Source organism: Gobio gobio, assembly GCF_949357685.1.
Source record: "Gobio gobio genome assembly, chromosome: 19".
In the NCBI taxonomy this organism is placed as follows: domain Eukaryota; kingdom Metazoa; phylum Chordata; class Actinopteri; order Cypriniformes; family Gobionidae; genus Gobio; species Gobio gobio.
This window is the reverse complement of record NC_137112.1, coordinates 45,173,176-45,201,135: the sequence shown is the minus strand read 5'-3', so window position 1 is coordinate 45,201,135 and position 27,960 is coordinate 45,173,176. Positions and strand designations below refer to the sequence as shown.

The window sequence follows — 27,960 nt, the reverse complement described above, 5'->3', positions numbered from 1 at the left end:
AACCAAGCGGGTTCCCATGGAGATCCTCCGAGCTGTCACAGGCCAACCCCTAAATCTCCACCAGAAGCAAGAGTTTTTGTGTGCGGGTGACACTTCCTTTCAAACGAGCACAGTTTAAACACTGATTTATGCGCCTCTGTAGTGTTTCAAAGGGGTCAGTGTAGGAACACATTCAAATGGGGAAAACAACAGATGCCACATTACTGACACAGTGACTCTGGAGCAATAACTTCAATACGCATAGCATCGTTTCACCTTTCATTGACTATGCGAGACGTGAAGATTTGAAGACACTTGCTCACTTTGAGAATTTTATGCAATTAGGGCTCTGTGGCGTATCGCACGTCCCACTTTTTTTTGCGGGTTGACTCCACAAGTGACATCTGGGCTTAATTAGTCCCTCCTGCACTGGTTTCAGGAGGCGTGTCACTTCACTAAAGCACCAATCAGAGAGTAATCATCGGCCTGGCACTCCACCCCCCCCCATTGCATTCACTCCGTCAAGGCTTTTTTTTTGTCTGTGAAGTATTCTCCTTCCTTTTATTCCCCCCATTCCCACTGCTCTGCCCCCTGAGCATCCAGACGCACTGGTGTATGACAAGAACAGCTATGCAGACAGTAAAGCAGCGTTCAACCACATCCTGACGGCAACCCTGGGCACCCCGAACGCTCTTTCTTCCGCCTCTAGAAGTGGGGTACCTTCAGAAAGGAGACTTGAGGGACCTGCTTTTCAGCTTTAGCCAGAATCAAGGGACGTCACAGGCAGCCACCAAATGAGAGATACTGAAGCAAACGAGAGCTACATAAGGATACTACAAGTGACCAAAGAGACTTTAACTGCTCGTGTCGACACGTCCAAATCATTCTGAGATAGGTGGATTTCTTTGCACGTCCTTGAAGGAATTGCAGGTGGCTTCCTGACTGGAGAACTTCACTGAACTCTAATTCTACACTAAAGCAACAGTTAAAATAAAAAGGACAATTATGGCCAACTCTGGGATTCAGCTTCTGGGCTATTTTCTGGCTCTGGGCGGATGGGTTGGCATCATCTCCACTACGGTGCTGCCCCAATGGAAGCAGTCCTCGTACGCAGGGGACGCCATCATCATGGCCGTGGGCTTGTACGAAGGCCTGTGGATGTCCTGTGCATCTCAGAGCACGGGCCAGGTGCAGTGCAAGATCTTTGACTCCTTGCTCTCGCTGGATGGTAAGTACTAAACACAGACATGTTTCGGCCAAAACATCATTTTATCCCCCTTATGTATGACTGAAGAAAGTGCATCATAGAAGATATTAGGTATTTCCCTAACATTTTAGGGAAAAAAATGATCGAGGGCGTCAAAAGTGATTATGACGTCATGAATGAGTGATTTGTACGAGGAACGCATTGAGAGTCAACGTATGAACAAAAATATTCTTCAAAATATCTTCTTTTTGTGTTCCACAGAAGAAAGACTGTTACATGCAATTACAGTGTACTTCCCTATAAAGTACTGGGTAATATAATGGGATAAGGTTAGGTTCAGGGTTATTGTAACTATAATAATTACATAGTATGTACATCTGGAACAGGACTGTAAAATAAAGTGCTACCAGAAAGTCAAATAGTTTTGGAACAACATTAGTTTAATTTTGATTTAGTGATATACACCCATAAAAATCAAGGTTTTTGCAGTGCTGCCATAGAAGAACCATTTTGGGTTCCTCGGAGAACCTTTAGGATTCATTTTTTGAAAATGTAAAGAAACTTTATCCCCTTTAAAGAACCTTTTGTGGCATGCAAAGTGCCATTAAAGAAACTGTATTTTTAAGAGTGCACTGCAACTATGTTCAAGACTGATGTATGACTCCAAAAAAAAAAAAAAAAGTTTCATATGAAATAATAATTAAATCAAGATTTTTTTGGATAGAGGAGTTGCTGGTGGCAAAAAAGCGCAATCAACTCTGAGAGCTGCTGTGTGCACATGGGTTTAATCAACTTGTTTAATCGATCAAATTAAAATATGTGCGTTTTGACATGTTCTAATGAAAGTCTCATGTGACACCAACCTCACTGAAGCGCTGACTCTACCAGACTGTTGAAATGCCGTGGAATGCAATTACATCGCGATTAATCAACATTTAGCGCCACTGTCATTGTCAATTTTGCGGTGACTTGTTACGTCTAATCAGAATCAGTCACTTCTCATCTATTTCTGGGACGGTCCCGGGAAGAAGATGTCCCTAACAATCAATTATGAATGGTGGCTGATGATTGTGCGTTTAGGATAATTCAATTATTTTCCCATGACGAACAGGCATCACATCCACATCTGTTTGTGATCTGTGGTCAAATATTACAACACTGCAGGCGGTGACAAAACATTGCGGTTCAGAAGAGTTATAAGACCCTTTCATAATAACAATAGCAGAACATTTAATATAAATGTGGCATGGTTCAGAGAAAACAGTTTGCCATCTTATATTCGGCACCATTGCTTTAATAACAGCGTATTGTCTTGAAGTGATGAATGGCAGTTGTGTTGAGAAGAAAAGGCCAGTGTTTAGACAAACAGCAAAGAAATGTTCAGAATGCACATCCCCGCACAGCACACAGCTCATCTTTATTGCCGTTTAGAAGAGATTGTATGCAAACAAACATTTGCAGACATCTGAGAGGACTACACTTTTAAGATTTAAGGTCTTATACAAACATCTAAATTTCAAGATCTAAGTATATGATTGACTGATCAAGTTTAAAAACAAAGGTTACAGCATGATGTCTTTGGAGAACTTTAAGAACTTCTGACAGCATCTATGGAAGCTTTAAAGGGATAGTTCACCTAAAAATGAAAATGTTGTCCTCATTTACTCACCCTCATGGGGTTCCAAACCTGTAGGAGTTTCTTTCTTTTGCTGAGCACAACAGAAGATATTTGAAAGAATATTGTTAACCAGACACCCATTGACTTCCATTGTATTTTTTCCCGACTATGGAAGTCAAAACTTGCCTTGGTTACCAATATTCTTTAAAATGTCTTCTTTTGTGTTCAGGTTTGGAACAAATTGAGGGTAAGTAATGACAAAATGTAAATTTTTGTGTAAACTATCCCTTTAACCCCCTCGAGTCGGCGCTCTCTTTTTTTTTCTTATCAGTGCCCAAGAGACTCAAATAACTTGTTTTTATCATTCAGGCAAGTGTTATACATCATTATAATCTGTTAAGTTTCTTTTTTTGTGTGTACAGTCACAATAAAAACAATATGATTTGCTTTTTGCAAAATAAAGAAAACAAACATGATGCGCGATCTGCAGCCTCTCTCTCTCAAAGACGTTCATTCAGATAGTCTTCAGAAAAGGAACTCTAGCTTAGTGAATACTTGTCTCACAAACATGTACATACATGTTGCTCACATATTATGGTAGCCCAGTTTGTGCTGAATACAGTGTAATGACACTTTTGCCATTAATTTGTTTATAAGCAACTGAAAAAAGCACAAATGTAAGAGCATGTCAAAACTTCTAAAGGGCCCCAAAACAGCTCAGACTCCTAGGGGTTAAAGAACCCATAAACAAACCAAACAATCTGAAGAACCGACAATATACAAGTATAATGGAACATTAAGAACTTTTTTAATCTCCGAAAACAGTAACTTCAAAAGCCATATGAAGCCCAAAATGGTTCTTTATAAGGACACTGTTCTCTGCTGAACCGCAAATGCTACAAAAAGAGTGCCATTAATCATCATAATCGCTGTATTTTTGTTGAATGGCCTATAGCAAACTTCAGACTCAATGTTGTCTAAAATACTGTGTGTTATGGCCACTTTAGCGCATGAGATCTGACGGATTTATGCAGAGAACATTCATCTAAAGAACCGAGAGCTGCCACTTTGTGCTTAATTACTGTTAGATTTTGTGGAATATCATTTGGCTTTCGCAGATATCCGCCACTCGTTCACAAAGGCTGCACTCAGTACTGTACTGCTCATGGTGGAATCTGTAACCCTCGGCCCACAACGGGTGACGGGACCATCTGATTCCACTGTCCCCGCTCCCTCCTCCCAGCCTTAGGTCATCTGGTCAGATAGTGACTGCAATGTTCTGGCTTCTGTATGTACAGACAGCCTCCCACAAACTTGCATTGTTTGCCCTTTTCTGCGGCAGTTCTAGTGTCTTTTCTTGAATAACTGTTATTATGTGCTGTCGACTAAACATAGTATTTGGGGAAAAGAAACATCTATATGAAGCACACTCGAGCCACGTTAATGCAAAGCTGGGAAACCTGGATGGTAAACATTTTAAAACAAATACTGACAAAAATGATAGTGTTTTGTCGTGTCAATCTAAAAATAAAAGCATAAACCATGACCACAAAAAAGTTAAAGAATCAAATACAAAACAAGGAAAACTAAGACTATCTATCTATCTATCTATCTATCTATCTATCTATCTATCTATCTATCTATCTATCTATCTATCTATCTATCTATCTATCTATCTATCTATCTATCTATCTATCTATCTATCTATCTATCTATCTATCTATCTATCTATCTATCTATCTATCTATCTATCTATCTGTTCAATTTCTGTCAACGTTAACAGACTCTCAACTTTCACTCTTTTTTCACTCTAGGTTCATTTAAACCCTAAATCTATCTATGTATCTAAACATCTATCTATCTATCCTCCATCCATCCATCCATCCATCCATCCATCCATCCATCCATCCATCCATCCATCCATCCATCCATCCATCCATCCAATATGCTAAATATGTTCTATTTCTTTCAACGATTTTAAAGAAAAACATTAACAGACTCTCAACTTTCACTCTTTTTTTACTCTAGGTTAATTTAAACCCTAAATCAATCAATCTATCGTAACATCTCTATCTATCTATCCTCCATCCACCCATCCATCCATCCATCCATCCAATATGCTAAATATGTTTTATTACTGTCAACGTTTTTAAAGAAAAACATGAACAGACTCTCAACTTTCACTCTTTTTTCACTCTAGGTTAATTTAAACCCTAAATCTATCTATCTATCTATCTATCTATCTATCTATCTATCTATCTATCTATCTATCTATCTATCTATCTATCTATCTATCTATCTATCTATCTATCTATCTATCTATCTATCTATCTATCTATCTATCTATCTATCTATCTATCTATCTATCTATCTATCTATCTATCTATCTATCTATCTATCTATCTATCTATCTATCTATCTATCTATCTAAACATCTATCTATCTATCCTCCATCCATCCATCCAATATGCTAAATATGTTCTATTTCTTTCAACGATTTTAAAGAAAAACATTAACAGACTCTCAACTTTCACTATCTTTTTTTACTCTAGGTTAATTTAAACCCTAAATCAATCAATCTATCGTAACATCTCTATCTATCTATCTATCTATCTATCTATCTATCTATCTATCTATCTATCTATCTATCTATCTATCTATCTATCTATCTATCTATCTATCTATCTATCTATCTATCTATCTATCTATCTATCTATCTATCTATCTATCTATCTATCTATCTATCTATCTATCTATCTATCTATCTATCTATCTATCTATCTATCTATCTATCTATCTATCTATCTATCCAATATGCTAAATATGTTCTATTACTGTCAACGTTTTTAAAGGAAAACATGAACAGACTCTCAACTTTACTCTTTTTTCACTCAAGGTTAAATTTAAACCTATTAGTTGAGGTTGATTTTGAAACGTTTTGAAATTTTTTGGAAAGAAGGCACAGTCACCCAGAAAGAATGAACTATAATGCAAGTAGACAACCAGAAAATTATTAGAAATGGAAACTAAATGTATGTGAAATATGGTTATCTGATAATACATAGAACTAGACGTTCTTTTTAGTCTTTTGTTCTAAATATTAAAGTAACATTTTAGGGAAAAAAATGATCGAGGGCGTCAAAAGTGATTATGACGTCATGAATGAGTGATTTGTACGAGGAACGCATTGAGAGATGTTTTCAATGACGTGTGAAGCAGCCCACAAGCGCGAACAATAGACAATGGCCGAGCCTCACATGCAGCTTCTCTTGAAGCATGTTCTCCACCACTGTGCTAGTGCTTGCCTTCCTTTTGTCCGTGCCAGGCACTGCCAACCTTGGCACTGGACAAGGGATTGTGGGAGGACCCCTCCACCCGGAGTCTAACTACCCTCATTCAGACATGACCTTGAGATCACAGTGTTACTCTCCTTACAAATCAAGAAATGAAGCACAACAAGGATGAAAGACAAGAAAATAAGACCTCTCTTATAAAGCACTAAAATCCCGGTTCAAAGGCGGCCTCTTCGCATATAAATCATACATCAAAAGTTGTGTGATAATCTCTCCTCAGTTCTCGACTATTTTATGGGTTCGATTCATGTTTGATGCAACACTTTGAAAGCAGATCCTTCTACATTACTTTACATGTGGCTAAGCTGAACTCTTCTTTTGAGGTGGGCATAACAATGCAAGGCCAGTTCAAAAGGGTTGGTGGATCTGCGTCTACTGTGGGATTCTGAGTTGAAGTTGAAGTCATTATCCAAGCTGAATGGGCATGTTAGCATGTAGCTGTCACACAAAAGCAGAGACAGAGGCATTGAAAACAATCCGCCTTTGTGGAAAAGTCACAGTAATCCCCTCTGTGTGAAGCATGTAAAAATGTCACTCCTACAGCATTATGCATGAACCGAAGACCGTGTGGGTTATCTGTGGAATTTGGATGTAGTCGAGCAGCTAGAAATCACCACCAAAAAGGTGCTAATATGGTTATTTTAGCATGAATTTCATGTCTAGGTCATATTTGCCTCCAAACATTTTGGGCATTGAGGCATTATTTAAAATTTAATCAAAATATAATTAGGTGAAATATGACCAGGACATGTTCTTGACAGGTATTGTGAGTCTCACTCTTTAAGATGTAATTTGTATCCTAATAACTGATGTTTGAAATGTAGATAAAATGCAAAAAAAAAGGGGGACAGAAAATAAGAAATGAAATTAGGGCTGTGTGATATTGAAAAAAAATGCGATATGCGATACGATATTGCTTCAAGTGTGCAAAATCTATTTCTTTCCCCAACTGATATTGTTCACTTAAAGCATAACTGACTGTGTTTACATGAATACTCATCAAGACGGCCATTTTGAAATAACTGTGTGTATTTGACAGTTCGAGTGTGTAACACGGAAAAAAGAACGGCTTGTGCGCACGTTTCGGTGTGTGTCAGACAGCGCGAGACTGCAAGTTGTTGTTTTTCGCAAGTTATTGCGTTTAATAACTCTTTTTAACGTCAAGCATATCACATAAGTAACAGTCGTGTGCCCAGTCTATTCTCTTCTATATGTGTCAACCTAAAACGTACACTTTTCACAGTGTTGAAGTAGCCTATTAAAATCGTTCAGATATTGCGTGCCCTTGCGATATGCATATCGCGATATGTACATTTGCGATATTTCGATACATTGAGCAGCCCTAAATGAAATACATCAATGATATTTATGTTTAAAACAAGTGGGGGTATTTTTCTGACCCCATTGGCAGATATTCTTTCTTGTCTTTTCAGCAAAAACTCACTTTATTTTTTGATGATTTTAGCTTTTCAAGTAAATGTATCTTGATTTAAGAATGTTTAGATATCTGTACTGGAAAATAAGACAAAGATACTGATTAGGAGAGTCCTTTTTGCAGTGTATACTGTATATACATATAAGAATTTGCAGGGTGGGGCTTCTGTTGAAACAGGAAGTCATTTCGAAATTCCTTTCAAAACACAACAAACTGGTGCTCATTGGATACATGAGACAACACAATTTCTAAGGCACTCGCATGGTTAGGCATAAAAAGCCTTTAATAAACTTATTTTAATAAAGTTATTAAAACATTAAAAGTATTTTTGCCTGACACAACTTACTTCAGGATGGACTGCGTTGATCAACACTTTTAATGTTTTAAAGCAGCACTAGGTAGGTTTTGCTCTCGGGCTCCCCCTACAGTTGGGAAACAGTATTGTCCTCTACTACTGTCATAAACTCTGTCATCATCCTACATCAGGGGATGCGTCGCACGTGCATTTATTGACATAATAACTATGATAGCCCTGAACACTGCAGGAGTTCACATGCAGGTGTTCTGCTTGCGTCGCGTGTGAAATGTCTTCATCCCAGGTACAGTGGCATATGTTTCAGCAGGTCATATGAATATCATTTCATGGGTTTTATTTTTTTTCAAACGGCAAATGATCGCGATGCTCACGTTTACAAGCCAGCGTCATTATAGTAGCCTAGTCTATTGGTTCCCGTTTTACAGAATCTATATGATACTTCATTTCAATGTTTGAGTGGTAGGTAATAACCATATATCGTCAATATTATAATATCAAGCTACCATAGATGAATCTGCAAATTTGAAAAATCGATTTGCATTATAGCTTGAGGCAAGACAAATAAACAAATATCACAGACATGTTAGGTATCCTTAAATATGATTTTGTACGTCTTATGTATTTACTTGCAAGAATGTAGCCCCTCCTCCTTCAGCTCACGCCAACGAGCAAACGCTGGCCCAATGTTGATCCTCGTCCTGCCTTTAATCCCATCACTTTCTCGTTTCCTCTTTTTGCTTTCCTCCGACAAAACCTTTGCTTTCTAATTTTTCTGTGCTGCTTCGGCCATGACTATAACATCCGGCAAACAAATGATAGTTTGGCTCGCACGTCCGAATTTAAGGAAGTGGGGGTGGTGGTGGAAGTGACGTATATGCCGTAAAGCAGTCGAATTTTGTAGTTCTTTTTGTTCTCAGGTTACTACCCGAAACTCAAAGTTTAAAAGTATGATTAAAAACGATACGGTCTCCGTCAGGCTTTGGCAGACGTGTCATTCAACCTATTGTAAGTCGATGTATCATCACAAGAGTCTTGGAAATATATTATAAAGGTTGAAAAGTTACCTAGTGCTGCTTTAATCACTTAGTCCAGTTTATCAAAGTCTTTTTACGCCTAACCACGCGAGGGCCTTGGAATTTTTGTTGTTTCATTTAAAATGCCTTTATTTTGAGTTCCCACTTAAACTCTGCCATTATGTGTGTTTTTGCAGTCCACATTCAGACGTGTCGAGCTCTGATGGTGATCTCAGTGCTGTTGGGATTCTTGGCTATCATTGTGAGTGTGGTCGGGATGAAATGCACGAAGGTGGGCGACAACAACCCATCCACCAAGAGCAAGATCGCCATCTCTGGTGGGAGTCTGTTCCTGCTCTCAGGTGAGACTCTGACCCAGACTGAGCACCTTACTTTGTTCATGTAGGTTGAGTGAGAATTTGTAAAACTGAGAGTTTTCTAATGACCATCATTTACACTGGATTGGTTTGAAATGATCACACCAGAAAGCTTACTAAGAAACTTTAGGCAAACGTAAACAAAGTCATTACTACACCAGTTTAACTGTGCTAAGAATGAGTAAATTGTGTTATCAACGTACCTTTGTGTAAATCATTCAGTGTAAATTAGTTTTGGTAAGTAAATTGACATTCCTCCATTAGCCTCCACATTCTTGAGGTCTGTTTTGGTCCTCGGCCGCTGTCTGACCCATCTGACATGCAGGAGTAAACAGGAAGTGGCTAAGTCTGGTCACAAACAAGTAAACTAACAGAGATGTACTCATGACAGTGCTAAGATTGTGATTTCTATCATGTCTAGGTCTGAGTGCGCTGGTGGCTGTGTCCTGGTACGCAGCACAGGTGTCCGGCCATTTCTTCGATCCGAATACGCCAATTAACGCCAAGTAGGAGCATTCATAGATTTGAACTCTTTCCTTGCCATTGATGGGATTTTCCATCTTTTCACTGTTATACTATTACACTATTACACATCTTCTGAAAGAGTACTGAGTCTCCAGATCAAAACACAGGGGAAAAAAACAAGCAGAAACAAGCCATTAAAGCATTGTTTTGTTGTTGTCTGGAAAAAGAATCTCAGCTTTTTGTTCAAAATTTAGCTTCTTTTATTAAAAATTATCCACATTCAAGTATTGATTAAAAAATGCATGAAGCTAGATAGAGGCTCTGTTCTTTCTTTTGATATATTGCATGTTCAGATATTCATAAAAAAAAGAAAAAAAAGAAATCATTTTTTAGCATCAAATCACTTTTTCTTTTTATTAATTATACATCCTCATCATTAATTATATTGAATACCAATCAAATTACACTGTATGATATATGTATGATACATATACATATGGTCCATTTTGTATAATGGACATAACATATAGTCCAATATTATTCTACATATTACATAAATATACAAAATGCATATATATATATATATATATATATATATATATATATATATATATATATATATACACACACTCTAAAAAATGCTATTGGGTTGTTTTAACCCAGCAATTGGGTTGTTTTAACCCAATTAATGGGTTGTTTTAACCCAGCGGTTAAAACAACCCATTTGATGGGTTATTCCATTTTTAACCCAACTTGGGTTGTTTTTAACCCATCATTTTTTTTAACTGTTGGGTTGAAAATGGACAAACCCAGCGATTGGGTTGTTTTAAGCAAACATTTAACCCAACCGCTGGGTTAAAACAACCCATTCGCTGTAGCTGGGTTAAAAACAACCCATCCGCTGTCACTGGGTTAAAACAACCCAAGTTGGGTTGATATTGGACAAACCCAGCGATTGGGTTGTTTTAAGCAAACATTTAACCCAACTGCTGGGTTAAAACAACTCATTCGCTGTCGCTGGGTTAAAACAACCCATTTGCTGTCGCTGGGTTAAAACAACCCAAGTTGGGTTGAAAATGGACAAACCCAGCGATTGGGTTGTTTAGAGTATTTTTTAGAGTGTACACATGCTCTACTATTAAATTAAATGCATATATTACAGAATGCATATTATATATATATATATATATATATATATATATATATATATATATATATATATATATATATATATATATATATATATATATATATATATATATATATATATATATATATATATATATATATACTTATATATATACACACAGTTATACAGTATATATACAGTTACACATATTATAACATTAAAATATATAAAACTTAATATACAGTATAAATTTATATTGTAAATTTTGATCAATAAGGATTTAGATTCATTCAATTAATTAATTTTGGGTGAAATGTTACCTGAACACCTGGTTACATTCTTGTTTTGAAATGAAGGCGTGGCCTCTCTGTCTTTCAGGTTTGATTTTGGCCCCGCCCTCTTTATAGGGTGGGCGGCTTCCACCTTGATGATGTTGGGCGGCTCGTTCCTCTGCTGCTCCTGCGTTAACGGGGACAGAACAGGACAGCAGTTCTACCGGCAATCTCAACCATCTACAGCCAGGGAGTACGTGTAAATACAAAACTAAAAGCACAGCAGAAAAGGAGAAACTGTAAATGTAAAGAGCAGCGGGTACAAGAGACAGAGCTCTTCCCACCATGAGTACACCTTCTCACTCGCACTGACCAGGTCCAAAACACACAAACTAAACAATTACATGGACAAACACTTACATGGTCTAGGCCTACGGTCAAGGAGGTTTGTGTACTTTTTTCAGAGATACTGTACAAGCATGTTTTTTGCTACTATTTCATTTTCATGAAGAATGTGGAAATTCTGTACTTTATTGATATGTACGGCATTCCCAACATACCTTAAGCTTTTTAAGAACATTTTTGCTAAAAAAAAACTTTTTTATAGACCAATTTGAAGCTGATATCCCTAAGAAGTTACACAGTAAAAGGGCATTTACACTGGACTTGTTTTTGTATGATTACATAGGTTTCAGGGAAAACTTCCATGTACACTCAAAGTGTTTTCATGTAAAGTGAATGGAAATATAATATAGGAACAACCTAACCGATATAAAAGAAATTTCACAGTCTTTAGTTTCCCTTTTAGCAAACTAAAAGGCAAATAAACTCAAAGGAGAAATAAACAGAAAGATTCAATATGGGATACAGCGGCTATGTTCGGATTAGCATACCGCTCTTATGATTTATGCAGTATATACTGTGAACCGCATGCATGGAATTCATTGTTGACCTCATTTGTCAAAACGTATAGTATAAAATACAGAATACAGTATCCCACAATGCAATGAGCTTGGGAGACACCAAATGTTAAGACATTTTTGTACAAAAATTAAATTATAAATCCAATAATAACCATTTATTATTTCCAAGATGATAACTGGATGCTACTCACTGAATTAAACCTGCAACAATGAGGTCATGTGACAATGAATAATGCATTATATACTACATAGCTAGGTAGTAGACTAGTATTTCATTCCGAACATAGCCTATAGATTCGATATACGTGTCATGCTGTTCTGATTGGCTGGTCTGTTCTGCATGGTGGGAGCTCTGTTTGCCAGCTATGTGTGCTCCTGACAGCCATGGTCACAATACACCACATTGAGGAGACAAGGAGCTACAACACTTCCACCGTCCGCCGAAGTACAGGGAATTCCACTAGAACCATTATCTAAAACCATTCAGTTCCAGCGCTCCAGTGTGGGAACTGGGATTTGGCTGACTTGAGTCCAAAACTTCCAGCTCAAGCTATAAACATGCTATTTAGACACAGCGCTTTCGAGGGAAAGTCCAACGCTGGTTTTAGAACAAAGTATGTGGGGTTTTTAGCAATTTTTAAACACCTAACCAGCAGAAAAGAGTTTAAAATGTTATGGGGAATTCACTAAGAATGAGTTAAAACACTGATACCGCCGTTTACTTGCACTCAATTCACCAAAAGAGTTAAATGGCAGACAATGGCACAAACACACCCAGAAAATGAGTGCTGATCACAATTTGCACAGGGCAAATGCACACTATCCAAAATACAAAAGTTCTGGGCAACAATTACTAGAAAATGGTCACATCGATTAAAGTCTCTTTTTTAAAAGGCCATTGTTTTTTTTATTGGGTGTACTAGAACAGGTTAAAGGTCCCATGGCATGAAAATTTCATTTTTATGAGTTTTTTTTAACATTAATACGAGTTCCCCTAGCCTGGATATTGTCCCCAAGTGGCTAGAAGTTTTGATGGGTGTAAACCGAGTTCTGGCTGTCTTTCTCTGCCTTTGAGAAAATGAGCTGATCTGGAATTTTCCTGTTATGACGTCATACCAGGAAAGGTTACCTCCCCTTCCTCTGCAACATAATCTAACACTCATTTCAAATGCAAAGATGTCAGCCAATCACAACAGTGGGCGCAGCAGACACGCCCGTTGAAACAGGACATTCAGTCAGAGGGGTAATAACAGTATAGAAAAAATGCCTTTTATTTCTAAATTATGACATTTTTTAATGTAAAAATCATACTAACAATATAAGTACACCTCAGGAAACATTATAAAATAATAGAAAAATGCCATGCCATGGGACCTTTAACACAAGTTTGCCGCACAGGCCCTGAAAGGTGAAGTCGAGGCGAAAATATGTTGATCGCCCCCTGGTGGCTGGCTGCTGTATAGGTCATAATCCCTGTCCTCTCCATGTAATCAAAAAGGACGCAAGCCCATCTAAAATATCAAATTACACTTAAAAAAAAAAATCTGTCATTTTAGGTCGTTTTTATCCCACTGACATACATTGAAATTCTAAGTTTTTCCAACAAGTTTGGTTTTAGTTAGTGAGATGTCATGATTGACAGCTGTGCTTGCGATTGAGTCTCCAGGAGTGGGAATATGGGCAGGACAGTGATAACGCGGCCCCACCTCAGGATCACTACTGCACAGACTCTGGCTCCAAATGACGTTATTGGCAAAGACTGTTTCTGGGACATGTAAGAGATAATGTATATCCAGCCGGTTGTCACAGAATAAACCCTGACAGAGTGATCCGGACCCCGAGGCGAAGCAGAGGCATCACCCTGAATTGGTTAATTCTGCGAAAACAACCGGCTGGATGTACATTATCCTTCTTCTTAAATGGCTACTTGCCACATAAGTAAATAATTAGACATGAAATATACACTAGAGTTGAAATATTTTATTAGAAAGCAGTTGCTAGCGAGCGTCAACTTCAAACTAGATGGACACTTGAGGGATACGATACAGTCATACCACTTATTACATGGCATTTCGCCAGATAAACAATTATGAGGATAAGAGATATTGATTTAAGATGAAAGTATTTTAATATCGTTTGTTACCTTATAATCCTCGTAAAATGGCAGCAGCTGCGTTTGTATGAAGCAAGAGAGCGAGTCCGTGATAAACCAGATGACATAATTAATTAACTGTACACAAAATATTGATTTGATGTTTTGAAAGTATTGATTTTAATATTTGATAAGGTCTGTGGCAAACAGCACAAGTACGAGATCGGTGCCTCATCCTGCTTGCCAATCGCAAAACTTCCACTAAGGAAAAAATGTTCCTAGCAAGCTTAAAGTTCCGACTTCAGAGACAGTTACCCGGATAAGCCTGTGTTATCAGTTTTTAACCGGTTGTTATTGGGAAATATAATGCTGCCTTCACATGCTATCTGCATTATCGTAAATACTAGTTTCCTAGTTAAAAAATTGGACATGAACACCCTCTCAAGTCAAAAATTGAATGCGATGAGCTCGTAATCACGTCTTCACAAGTGGGAAGTAGGACATTTCCAATAGCACATGAAGTAAGCATAACATACCACTGGATGGCGCAATTGACCAATCAGAATCAAGTATTCCACAGAGCTATGTAATAACTTGGCTTAACGCATCGTCCATCTTTTCTTTTTCTTTTGTTTTACAGTCTATGGGTTAGCATAATTTAAAGTTCAAAAAACATAATTTTTTAATTAGTGTATATTGCAGCACCTCTATTCCTAGTTTGCCCGAAAAGCTCAGATTCAATTCCATTATCTATAAACCCGCTCCTTCCGAAAAGCCCAGAGTGCTCTGACTGGCCAGCTGACCCAGTGCATTGCGATTGGCCAAACGCTGCAAAAAATGCTCTTCTTACTTAGTAATTTTGTCTTGTTTCCAGTCTAAATATCTAAAAATTCTTAAATCAAGATGCATTTACTAGATAAGAAAAATGACATAAGATATTTTTTCTTGTTTTCTGGGGGAAAAAATCCAAATGAAGTGAGTTTTTGCTTAAAACAAGCAAAATTATCTGCCAATGGAGTGAGAAAAATATCTTATTTCTGTCCCAAACAGAAATAAGATACATTTTTCTGAAATAAGATAATTTTTTTTTGTCATTTTACTTATCTAGTAAATGCATCTTGATTTAAGAATGTTTAGACATTTGGACTGGAAACAAGAAAAAAACTAATAAATAAGAAGAGTATTTTTTGCAGTGAACACCTCAAGCATGTGTCGGAAATAACAATTGTTTCAGTTTCCACGGCTTCTAAAGCAATTGTAAATACACACAGTTATTAATGTCGTCAGCTTTGTCATATCATATCAGATTATAAAAATGAAGATGATCAAGCAGATCGAATGGGATTTTGCTTTCGCATCGAAACACAGCGTGTCCACGACATGGAGACAACGCTAAAATTCACTTCTTTCTTAGATTATGCCTTTGGGCTGATATTATGCGTAGATGATGGTGGAAGCAATATCTTGACTTTGATCGATGCATTTTAGGGAGGACTGGAGCAATGTTCTCTGTTAGATAGAATAAATCCCTTCTGTGGGAGACTATGAGCTTAGTAACTTTGCAGATCTTTTACATGCAGAAAGCTAGCAAGGAGCAATCCCTATATAATCACTGAAGCTGTCAAATACTTCAGTTCAGCGCAATTGGCTATAATGCTCAACGCTGAAAAAATGCATTGTAAATAGAAACCTTTGACGGTCTTCAGAGTGTGAACACATATATGGGACCGTCTGAAAGTAGCAGCCTATCAGCATGCACCGAATTCAGACAAAATAGTCTTGTTTTTTTGGATCCGTATTCTGCCCGTGCCTATTGATTCCCAACCTGCTCCCGCACTAAAATGACAGCGTATATATTATTATTTCATCCATTACATCAAATAGTAGCGGTTCACCCATCCACATGCTGCAAAACCATTTAGTGAATTTGTTCCCAGTTCCCACATCATATTAGATTCAAACTCTCTGCAACGGAGCCATTTGAAGCAAAACTTAAAGGGATCCCCTGGTGTTAAGACTTGTATGGCTTAATATAACATAAATTATGTCTCTTACTGAAATATGTAGTAGAAAACCCATGAAAGATCTACGTTATTTAAAAAAATCCATTACATAGTGCGACAATGGGCGGCGCCATTTTGTTTGCGTTCTATGTCGATGACGTAAAATGGTTGCACTCGGCAATCAACTGGCGCTACCAGTAGCTATTTTTACCACAACACAATAGTAGTGGGAAGTTCGGATAATTTTACTGACTCGGATCTTTGAATCTCGTTCAGCAAAATGAACAAATCTTTTTTCAAGTAATTTCGTTCATTTCAGCAGAATCTAATTAAAATGTTACATGTTACATTTTTCAACACATTTAGTACTTTTGGAATAAAAAATTAACTATAAGCTAATGCAGCCATGGCCAAACTTTGAGAAAGAAATGATTAATTAATTGCTATATCTTGCTTCAGGCTATGTATGCAGTCCGTTAGTTCACCTCACCTCCCGATCCAAATCGTTCTTTCTTTTGTCACCGTGACAGCCTCATATATGTAATACATGCGTCCGGCGGAAACAGAAAAGATTAGTTCATCTCTCGAGTCTTGGGTCATTCGTTCATCAAATCCCAGCCCCATAGACAAGTCACCGGAAACAGAAAAGATTAGTTCATCTTTCGAGTCTTCTCGTTCGAGTCGTTCGTTAGGCTGAATGCAGAAACAGAAATGATTAGTTCATCTCTCGAGTCTCGTTCTTTTTTCACATGACCGCTTCCCGGTTCAGTGTCGTATTATTGACTGCATGTTGTAATATATTTATTTTTATAAAATTTATCAGAAGATATGTGCATAAAATTTTGTTATGCCTATCCATTCTGACCAACCCATCTGGCTTCATAGGAAAATAAATTATTTTACTAGCTAAAAAACTGAAATAAAGAACAAAAAAACGATGCCCTTGTTTGTAAGGAAGGTTGTGAATTAACTCATTTCTGTCTCCAACACGGCTGTCACGTCACGTGACAAAAAAACGAGACTCGAGAGATGAACTGTTTCTGCATTCAGCCTATGGGGACTGGAACGAACGACTCGAACGAGAAGACTCGAGAGATGAACTAATCTTTTCTGTTTCCGGTGACTGCATAGCCTTGCCTATGGGGCTGGGACCTGATGAACGAATGACTCAAACCCGAAGACTCGAGAGATGAACTAATCAAAACTAATTCAAAATTAACGAATCGTTCATGAACGACACATCGCTACAACACAACTCGGAAAATGTTTCAGAGTTAAACAAAACCAATTATTTGCTTTGTAATTGCATTTAAAACACACTCAAACACACATACGCACACACACACATACATCTATTATGGGCTGCCCTCGTCAGTCTCCACGACAGGGGCTGAATCCAAAATCGCCCTCAAGTAAAACCTCAATCACTATTCCCTATGTTAGTCCACTAATACAGTTCACTTGAAGGAGTGAATGAAAATGAAAACGAGTGAGTGAATTCGGAAACCATAGTGGACGTTATTGAGTGCACTCATTCAATCCCACATTGCACCTCAATAACGAGTGTACAGCCGATGTACGCTCAACGGCTGTACACTCGTTATTGCAGTGCAATGTGGGATTGAATGAGTGCACTTAATAACGTCCACTATTTCGTAGTTTCGGACACCCCTACAAATGGCTGTCCCGTCAAATAATGCCCTATTTGAGGGTATAGGGGGCGATTTCGGATTCAGCCAGGGAGAGTGCTCGCCAGCCGAATCGGAACCAGGTGACAAATTAGGCAAGTCAACCCTCATAACATTACAGCTGATTGAGCGTGTGTGTGCGCGCACAGTGCGTGGATGTGTGTGTGTATGAGAGAGAGTTCGTGTGTACATGTGTTTGAGTGTGTTTTAAATGCAATTGATTGGTTTTGTTTAACTCTGAAAGAGAGTTGTGTTGTGGTAAAAATAGCTATGCCAGTTGATTGCCGAGTGCAGCCATTCTACGTCATTGACCTAGAATGCAAACAAAATGGCGCCGCCTATTCTCCAACTATGTAATGGATTTTTTAAATAACGTAGATCTTTCATGGGTTTTCTACTACATATTTCAGTAAGAGACATAATTGATGTTATATTAAGCCATACACCAGGGGATCCCTTTAAGTAATTTTGAACTGGTGGACAGCAAAAGTTTTGTCTCTTGTCTCCAAAATCAATGAGGTTTTTTTGGACCTGGTTAAAAGTTAACACCCCTTAATTAACAAACGCATCTCTCATGCATGCAAATGACATGTAATTCAAGACTCTTTCCTTTCAAATATTCCTTCTGAGATCTCAAACTGTTGGCATATCAAACAAGCTGTCTATGCATGTTTCATCGTCCATTTTTCCTAACATTTCCATGTTAACAAACAGCAAACGTCTATGTGGTGCCACATAACGGACTAACACCCAATGAACCGAGAGGCTCCCGTGAATTGTCTCTATCCCAGGTTCCTCTAATGCTGTTCTTCTCTGACTGTCTTCTTTCTCTTCTCTAATTCAGGGATGAGTTGTTGAGTGAGACTAGTTTCCCTGACTGACCAACCCTCCCTGCCTTTATTCGAGGACTGTCCGAGCTCCACTCTCTGTATCTTTGTCCCTCACTCCCACCTAGAATCCAAATTTGGACACTTGTCTGTATGACTGGACAAATGTCCCTTCTACACCCTACATCCTTAAAATCCATGTGCCTTTTTTTCAACATATGATCAATAAACGTGTTCGAAAAATTGCCACCCCATATCTGTTGTGTGTTCCCCTTTGTTTGTGACCCCATAAACTGCCTTTGTAAATATGTATAATTGCAGTATGTACGTGACTACACCCTAAAAGCATGGACTGTTTCATTGCAATACATTTTAAACGGGGGATGACCCGATTTCCGTTTCCCTTGTAACTCAAACATGTTTTGTTTTTCTTTTAAATTGCAGAGCAAATGTTAAAAGTTCTCCACCAGAGAAAGGGGAGCAGTACTTGTAGTTTGGGAGAGGGCGACTTCGTGGGTCACAAGCTGTTAGATTTTGGCAACAGACAAGACACTCTCTTTCGGTAAAAAAGCGAAGAACTCCATTAAAAACTGTAAGGAAATTATTCTAGTCGAAAACAGACATGTTTCCCTGTAATACAGACAATGCAGAGGTTCATTAAGCCAAGCTATGCATTCCCAAACAACATGACTTTGTACTGTAGCTAAAAAATAAGTGTCCGAAAATTTGATAAGGAGTGAGCCACAACAGCATTATCGCATAGTGTTTGACACATGTGTCAGTTTTTGTTACAGTTGGACTTTGTTATACTTGCCGGAAAACTATACCACTCATCTGGAGAGCATTGATTCAGGGTACATTATAATGCATTTCAATAATTATGCAATTCTTCGACATGTGCAGTGTAATATACTTTGAGCTATAACTGTGTTTTGACTCACAAATGTCTTTTAGTTTGCTAATAGTTTCTATTCTATCTTGGCGTATGTGAGATGGATCTTTTACCCGTGGTAAAATCAACTGTTTTTCTTTTTTTTTCATATAATGTATAGCACATAAACGATGAGGGGGTTGTCGCTTTTGATCTAGTTTTAAAGGGGACCCGCATGCGACACCGATACAATTAAAACTCTCTAGTGCACTTATGATTTGTCTTGGTGAATTGTATTCAACCTGCATTGAAAGGCACTATTTATCACAAATAATGTCTTTAAAGTGGTCACGGAGTCTTTTAGGTTGTCATTAGAAATATTTTAGTTCACGTTCCACCAGTTATGTCACTTAATATTGAAGTATGTATCATCTCATATGATGTATCAAGCTTTCTGTTTATCTGTTTTAAAATAAAATAAACTATACAAAGATACATTTCCGTGTGTCACTTGGGGAAAGTACGCCAGGGGCACGTTCAAGCTCAAACGCGCTACGTTTTGATACGGTTTCCGGGATGAACGACATGTTTCCTGTGCGTCTTTTCTTGTTTTTGTGGGTGTGTCAAAAAATGTCAGCCCAATCAGCAGCAACATGTATATAAACTATGCGGTGTTAAAGAGATAGCTCGCACAATGGGTCCATAAAAATACTATACATATTTATATATTTTGCTATTGTATTGTGGAGTGACACTTTCATAAACTCTTCTATACTCCTCTGATTATATAATGGTAAATATTACAATATCATAGTACAACAGTGTTCAGTAATAATGATAAGCCTAATACTCACAATAAAAATAATAAGGTCATATAGATCATAACACAGTCTCGGAGGTAAGAAGTGGATTATCCTTCACCTGAAATGAACCACGGTTTCCACAAATCCCTTGACTCGATTGGGATGTTCTCTTTTATTCTGGACGGCAAGGGCAGTGATTGAATATACACTCACCTAAAGGATTATTAGGAACACGTGTTCAATTTCTCATTAATGCAATTATCTAATCAACCAATCACATGGCAGTTGCTTCAATGCATTTAGGGGTGTGGTCCTGGTCAAGACAATCTCCTGAACTCCAAAATGAATGTCAGAATGGGAAAGAAAGGAGATTTAAGCAATTTTGAGCGTGGCATGGTTGTTGGTGCCAGACGGGCCGGTCTGAGTATTTCACAATCTGCTCAGTTACTGGGATTTTCACACACAACCATTTCTAGGGTTTACAAAGAATGGTGTGAAAAGGGAAAAACATCCAGTATGCGGCAGTCCTGTGGGCGAAAATGCCTTGTTGATGCTAGAGGTCAGAGGAGAATGGGCCGACTGATTCAAGCTGATAGAAGAGCAACTTTGACTGAAATAACCACTCGTGACAACCGAGGTATGCAGCAAAGCATTTGTGAAGCCACAACACGCACAACCTTGAGGCGGATGGGCTACAACAGCAGAAGACCCCACCGGGTACCACTCATCTCCACTACAAATAGGAAAAAGAGGCTACAATTTGCACAAGCTCACCAAAATTGGACAGTTGAAGACTGGAAAAAATGTTGCCTGGTCTGATGAGTCTCGATTTCTGTTGAGACATTCAGATGGTAGAGTCAGAATTTGGCGTAAACAGAATGAGAACATGGATCCATCATGCCTTGTTACCACTGTGCAGGCTGCTGGTGGTGGTGTAATGGTGTGGGGGATGTTTTCTCGGCACACTTTAGGCCCCTTAGTGCCAATTGGGCATCGTTTAAATGCCACGGCCTACCTGAGCATTGTTTCTGACCATGTCCATCCCTTTATGACCACCATGTACCCATCCTCTGATGGCTACTTCCAGCAGGATAATGTCACAAAGCTCGAATCATTTCAAATTGGTTTCTTGAACATGATAATGAGTTCACTGAAATCTTTTCCATCGAAACCGGTTATGTCTCTTACGTCTAGTGAATGTTTTATGAGCAGTGGGAAAACCATATTAATCCAGTCACACAGAGCACACAGAAGTTATTTTTGAATGGCTGTCAATGGAGAAACAGTCCTTTTCCTTTGGCCCTCGTTGGCTAAATGTGTAGTTACATCATCTACAATAGGGGCTAACAGCTTAAGCTATCCATCCGAACATCATAGCTGAATATTTGACTGTTTTCTTATTTTGTTTGTACCATTGGTAATAATCTTACATTACAGTTCTTACATTTTTGGAAGAAATCGGTGCTTGGCGGTGATAAATACGCAGATTCTGAAGTGTTGTTTGTGGTTGCCAGTGTGTTTCTAAATGGTTGCTAAGGTGATCTGGGTTGTTGCTATCTGTTTGCTAGGTTATTATGGGTGGTTGTTAGGTGGTTAATTACTAGATAAATTTTTAGATCAAGTCCCTCCTTCAAATGAAAATTTGAGTGATTTTTTTAACCTGCAAAAAATCTCATCTCTTTGAAGGGTGTAAAAAAAATATATATTTCCAAACAACAGTGTTTTATTTTCATGCATGTTTCTTTTTGAAAATGTTAGATATGTCCTGAGAGGTTAGTGCTAGCATAATTTTCCAAGACTGTCCTTTCCTTTACTATCTCCATTATCATATAAAAGGGCAAAAGTCGAACTCACTGACTTCACTTCATCAATTAAACGGGGCATATAAAACCAGATTAACAATTAGACTAGCTCAAACTGAGTCTAGCCAGACGATAAATCAGACCTGAGAATGTCTGTGTGTACGTCTCACCCCCATCTCAGTATCTCACCACGATTCAGACCTGTTTTTTACACCTGGATGATCGTTTCCTGATGAATCCCGTGCTTGACCGAGCGTCTGGACCCCTGACGGTGTTCAATTTGAGCAAAAGATAGACTGTCTGTTTTGTTTGAAATGGCCTGGCCTGGTTTGGTAGTCATTAATGTAATCTTGCAGACTGGTGTTTGGAAGATGGTTGAAACAGGTCTATGCTTTTGCCAGTCTCATTTATGATGTTTATGTTTAGCAATGGACAAAAGCATCCCGACCACAGCATTGTGTATAGTCTGATTCTACTAAGTTATGTTAAAAATCATTTATGAGATGAAGTGTGCATGAATGCTGCCTCAATGTTATAATTAGGATTGGGAAACTCCTAATCGGAGGCGTCAATTAAAGCTTCATAGTAGAAGTTAATTGCGTTTTTGTAATAAGTTGTCATGATGAATGTTTATTTTGTGTGCATTTTCATTGCGATGAAGAAAAGTGATAAAACTTGTCAAAATACTACATATTTTGTTTTTTGCTAGTTTCAGCCTGACGCAGTTATCATTTTCACGTCCTGTGCCACATTGTTTAAATAGCAAATGCACTCACGCCCATTTGTGCGCCCATGGGCGTGCTGGTCTGAAAATGAGGTGTGTTCAGGCGCATTGTTGGACGCGTTGCTATTTTGAGGAAATGAAAACGTCCAACAAAAACCTGCTCTACAGTCCATAGTGCAGTAGCAGCTTTAACCTTTTTCCGTATGCAAATTCCACCATGTAAATAGCGAATCCACCATGGTGCAAACGCAACTGGCTTTTAAAGGGAATGGGAGATGAGACTCTGATTGGTTTATTGCACATTAAGCCCAAAACACTCATTACTCTTTAAGAGAATAGGGACAACCCTTTTAGACCATTTTTCCCGTCATTAAACTAGCAAAAGTGGATTTGGACACGCCCTAAGTGCACTTGCGGCGTGTGCTTTAGATGGTGCGCTTAGTTAAAATAGGGCCCTTAGTGTGCATGGTCTAAAAGGGTTGTACCTATTCTCTTAATGAGTAATGCGTGTTTTGGGCTTAATGTGCAATAAACCAATCAGAGTCTCATCTCCAATTCCCTTTAAAAGCCAGTTGCGCTCGTGCCATGGCGATTCGGTATTTACATGGAGGAATTTGCAAGCGGAAAAACTGAACGCTTCTCTGACAGCTCCGATCTTTCGAATATCGCAATTTTATAATTGTTTAATCGACACGTCATCCTCCATAAACCCGTCTCCGGCGTGATGAATCTGATCTTTCGAATATTTCGATCTATTATGACCTCTGACCTGTAAAGTTGCCAGAATAATAATCACACTCTGTTTGTTAATTGGCCAGAGGAGAACTGGCACCCCGACTGAGCCTGGATTCTCCCCAGGTTTATTTTTCTCCATTTTGCTCTTGATGGGGTTTTGGTTTCCTTGCCACTATCGCCTTTGGCTTGGCTTGCTCAGCTGGGGACACTACATTTTCAACTAAATATCCAAATAAATCTGATTAGTAAACAAAATTAACTATATAAACTAAATTACTGATCTACCCACATTGTCGCTGTATGATCATTGAAATTAGCTGATGACATCACCGTTTTCTCCAGAGCGACTGTAGAGCCGAATCAGATTCTGTTGCATTATTTTCCTGTTTAACACTGTGACGCTGCTTTGAAACAATCTGCATTGTAAAAAGCGCTATATAAATAAAGGTGACTTGACTTGACAGATCTACGCGACAAACCAGATTCCACAAAAGCTCCCTGAGCATATGACAAGTAAGCAATTTTATATTTATGTAGACAGTAATAATATTTTTCATTTTAATCCTTTAATTTTTCATATTTAAAAATGTGTTTGTGCTGTTGCGTGTCCCTGTGTGTGTAATGAGCAGAGTGTTGTGCACTCTTTAAATAACACAAAAAATACTGCGCTATTGACCTTAGACCAGGTTTTTGTTGGTCAATGGCGCAGTCGTTTTCAGTTCCTCAAAATAGCAACGCGCCAACAATGCGCCTGAACACACCTTGTTTTCAGACTAGCACGGCCATGGGCGCACAAATGCTATTTAAACTAGTAGTGGGAAGTTTGGATCATTTTACTGACTCGCATCTTTGAATCTCGTTCAGCAAAATGAACGAATCTTTTTTAAAGTAATTTCGTTCATTTCAGCAGAATCTAATTAAAATGTTACATGTTACATTTTTCAACACATTTAGTACTTTAGTACTAAAAAATACACTATTAGCTAATGCAGCCATGGACAAACTTTGAGAAAGGTTTGAGAACATAAAAGATTAATTAATTGCTTAAGCTGGGTCTTCAGGCTATGTGTGCAGTCTGTTAGTTCACCTCACCTCCCAATCCAAATCGTTCTTTCCTTTGTCACTTCACATTTAAACACGTCTGTTCCCTGAAAAGTTTAGTTCACCTCTCGTGTCTTCGGGTATGAGCCGTTAGTTCCGTGACCGTCATCATATCTGATCTGGGCCGTGACAGCCTCATACATGTGTCCGGAAACAGAATTGATTAGTTCATCTCTCAAGTCTTCGGGTTTGAGTCATTCGTTCATCAAGTCCCAGCCCCATAGGCAAGGCTATGCAGTCACCGGAAACAGAAAAGATTAGTTCATCTCTCGAGTCTTCTCGTTCGAGTCGTTCGTTCCAGTCCACATAGGCTGAATGCAGAAACAGTTCATCTCTCGAGTCTTCGGGTTTGAGTCATTCGTTCATCAGGTCCCAGCCCCATAGGCAAGGCTATGCAGTCACCGGAAACAGAAAAGATTAGTTAATCTCTCGAGTCTTCTCGTTCGAGTCATTTGTGACCGCTTCCCTGTTCAGTGTCTCGCAACATACATTACAGTCGTATTATTGACTGCATGTTGTAATATATTTATTTTTATAAAATCATTAGAAGATATGTGCAATAAACTTTTGTTATGCCTATCCTGGGACTTGATGAACGAATGACTCAAACCCGAAGACTCGAGAGATGAACTAATCAATTCTGTTTCCTGTACAGAACATATGGGATGTTGTGCATGCGCAGTCAACACAAAATGAAGGAATCGCTCTCTGAGACAACCCGTTGTTCTCGAGTCATATTAAAGATTCGTTCAAATTGAACGAATCGTTCATGAACGACACATTACTAATTTAAACAACGTGGCACAAGACGTGAAAATGATAACTGCGTCGGGCTAAAACTAGCAAAAAACACTTCGCCCCTGGCGTCACATTGCGCCGGGTGTATGATAGGGCCCTTTATCTTTATCGCTATCCTTATAGTTATCATCCTTTGTGTGAAATGGCCTTTAGAATTAAACAAGTGCAAGGCATTTTGCTATTTGGTAATGCCTGTGAGGTTGCCATGATTTTAAGCAGAAACGCTCGCATTGTGCATTTTTCAGAAGCATTTAATGGATTGATGACTTAGCAGTATGTTTAATTAGCCAACATCTGATGTTTTTTAGAGCATTTGTCTACATGCAGAGGGAACTCTAACTTTCAGCACACGATGATGGATGTCGAAAGAGAAAATGAGTGAAACCTCAGCTATTCCGGAATGTTCTGTAACAGTTTCAGGCACATGTTTTCCATTTTAGAACCGGAAATATAATTTAAAGATGCATTATGTGCACTTTACTATACCAGTTGCAGGCTACACAGAAGAATCAAATTATGTTATTAAAAACAAGTTAACGAGTTAAAGTGTTCAGACACTTAAAATCCACTTCTATTTCTAAATCCACCATAAAAACAGTCTGAAAAAACATTGATTTGCAGAACATGAAATGTTAAAACCAAAGAATGATGTTTAATCACAGCCAAGAACTAAGAGCAATTATTGGTTAAATACAAGTACATCAGAGCACAACCGAGAGTGATGTGTTTGCTTTCGACTTTGCAAAGTTTCGATTTCCAAACAAGCTCATGCTTAACTGCCCAGATGATAAGAATTTAGACTATTAAAGCAGACAATTAACCATTCCTGTTTCATCTGCAGAAATGACAACCCATTCATTTCTTTATGTTATGAAAATCTAGTAGAAAAAAATGTGCATCTGCTCAACGTGAGCTTCTCATGGTCTTTGTGTTTGTTCCTGTAATATGTGTACTGCATGCTGCCAAAGTTCATGTTCATGACTATTTACTCATAAGAAAAGGGCTGTTTCTTAAAATAACCTAGCTGTGAGGGATTATGCCCTTATGATTATAACTAAAGTGTTTCTATAGTGGTTTGTTGCAGCTGCTGGTCACTTAATCTGGACAGTTCAATAATACGTACTATAACTTTCCCTACCAAGGCTGCAAATAGAAAATACTTATGTTGATGAGAGTAGCGCTGCACCCTAGTGGACATTAATAGCTCAAATCTGTGATTTATTTTCGCAGGTGGATAATGAATAGTGGTGTGTTAGATTTTACTGTTTAGCATTGTTGTTTTGAAAGAAAGAATGAATTACACACCAAATGGATTCTGATTTAGAATTAGATTTTTCAAATTGGATTGCTTTTTGAGAAGCTTGACTGAGGTTGATCTTATAATACTAATAATTATCATACTTTACTGTAATTTGGCTTCATTTTACATCAAATGACAACCCAACACAGTACCAAACTGTTCACTGTACAAAAGTAAATAAAAATGTCCTTAATATCATTGAAATATTACCATTCACTGTACACTCTCAGAAAAAAGGTACAGTGGAGGTACATTTTTGTTCCTTGGGGGAAAAAAAACATATAACTGTACCTTTAAAAAGGTACACAGTTGGTCCTTAGGGTACAATTATACCATTGTTTTCCTCACTTAGAGCAGGGGTAGGCAAGTTCAGTCCTAGAGAGTCGTTGTCCTGCAGAGTTTGGCTCCAACCTGAAAGCATCTATAGGAGCTCTTATTGAGAATTAACAGAGGTTTAGATGTTGATGATTTATTGAAAGTGTTTGGTCACCATTATGGTGATTAGTGTGTCCCTTAGTTACACTGGGAAAAATGACTCTGTGGGGTTGTAATTGTAACAAAAATAAATTCTATATTTTCAACAAATAAATCTATGTTTGGTACTTTACTTAATATTTTGAGTAACTTATTTAATATAATGTTGTTGTAAACACATGTTTTTTTTACAATTAAATGGTGCGTGTATTATCTTGAGTAATGTTTACTAGGCTTTTTAGATGTGTGCCTTTTCGAGATACTTTTTAAGTAACATTTATTTAAAAGTCTAAACAAGTGGATTTGGCTGCTGCAAAAACACAAATGTTCATGACAGACAGACGCCATTTTGATGGGTGACAGGACTGAATTTGCACTGCTGGCAAACCAACGACACTACAAAAGGTAAGAATGACATTAATTATGAACTGTTCAATGGTTTGATGCTTTAAATATAGCAAGGATAAAGCTAAATGTTTGTATTGATAAATACTTAAATTTGCCTTGAATTACACGGCTTGGCTAACGCTAACAGGCTAAAGCTAAATTGCTGAATAAAGTCGTTATTTTTGCGCACAAAAAGTATTCTCGTGGCTTCATAACATTAAGTTTGAAGCACTGGAGTCACATGGACTATTTTAATTATGTCTTTCCT

General features: G+C 38.0%; 1 protein-coding gene across 4 annotated transcripts; it reads left to right on the top strand.

Moving 5' to 3' along the window:
* The first annotated feature begins 516 nt into the window (after positions 1-516).
* cldn19 (claudin 19) lies at positions 517-20,037 on the top strand. Of its 4 annotated transcripts, none has more exons than XM_079844043.1 (5): positions 517-1,207; positions 9,119-9,283; positions 9,720-9,804; positions 11,271-11,417; positions 19,142-20,037. In XM_079844043.1, the coding sequence occupies exons 1-5, from the start codon at positions 985-987 to the stop codon at positions 19,188-19,190; spliced, it is 669 nt and encodes a 222-aa protein (XP_079700169.1). In that variant the 5' UTR covers positions 517-984; the 3' UTR covers positions 19,191-20,037. The 4 variants fall into 4 exon arrangements, with proteins under 4 accessions (XP_079700169.1, XP_079700171.1, XP_079700168.1 ...); XM_079844045.1 differs by having other exon boundaries at positions 18,715-20,037; XM_079844042.1 differs by having other exon boundaries at positions 11,271-11,423.
* Positions 20,038-27,960: the final 7,923 nt, after the last annotated feature.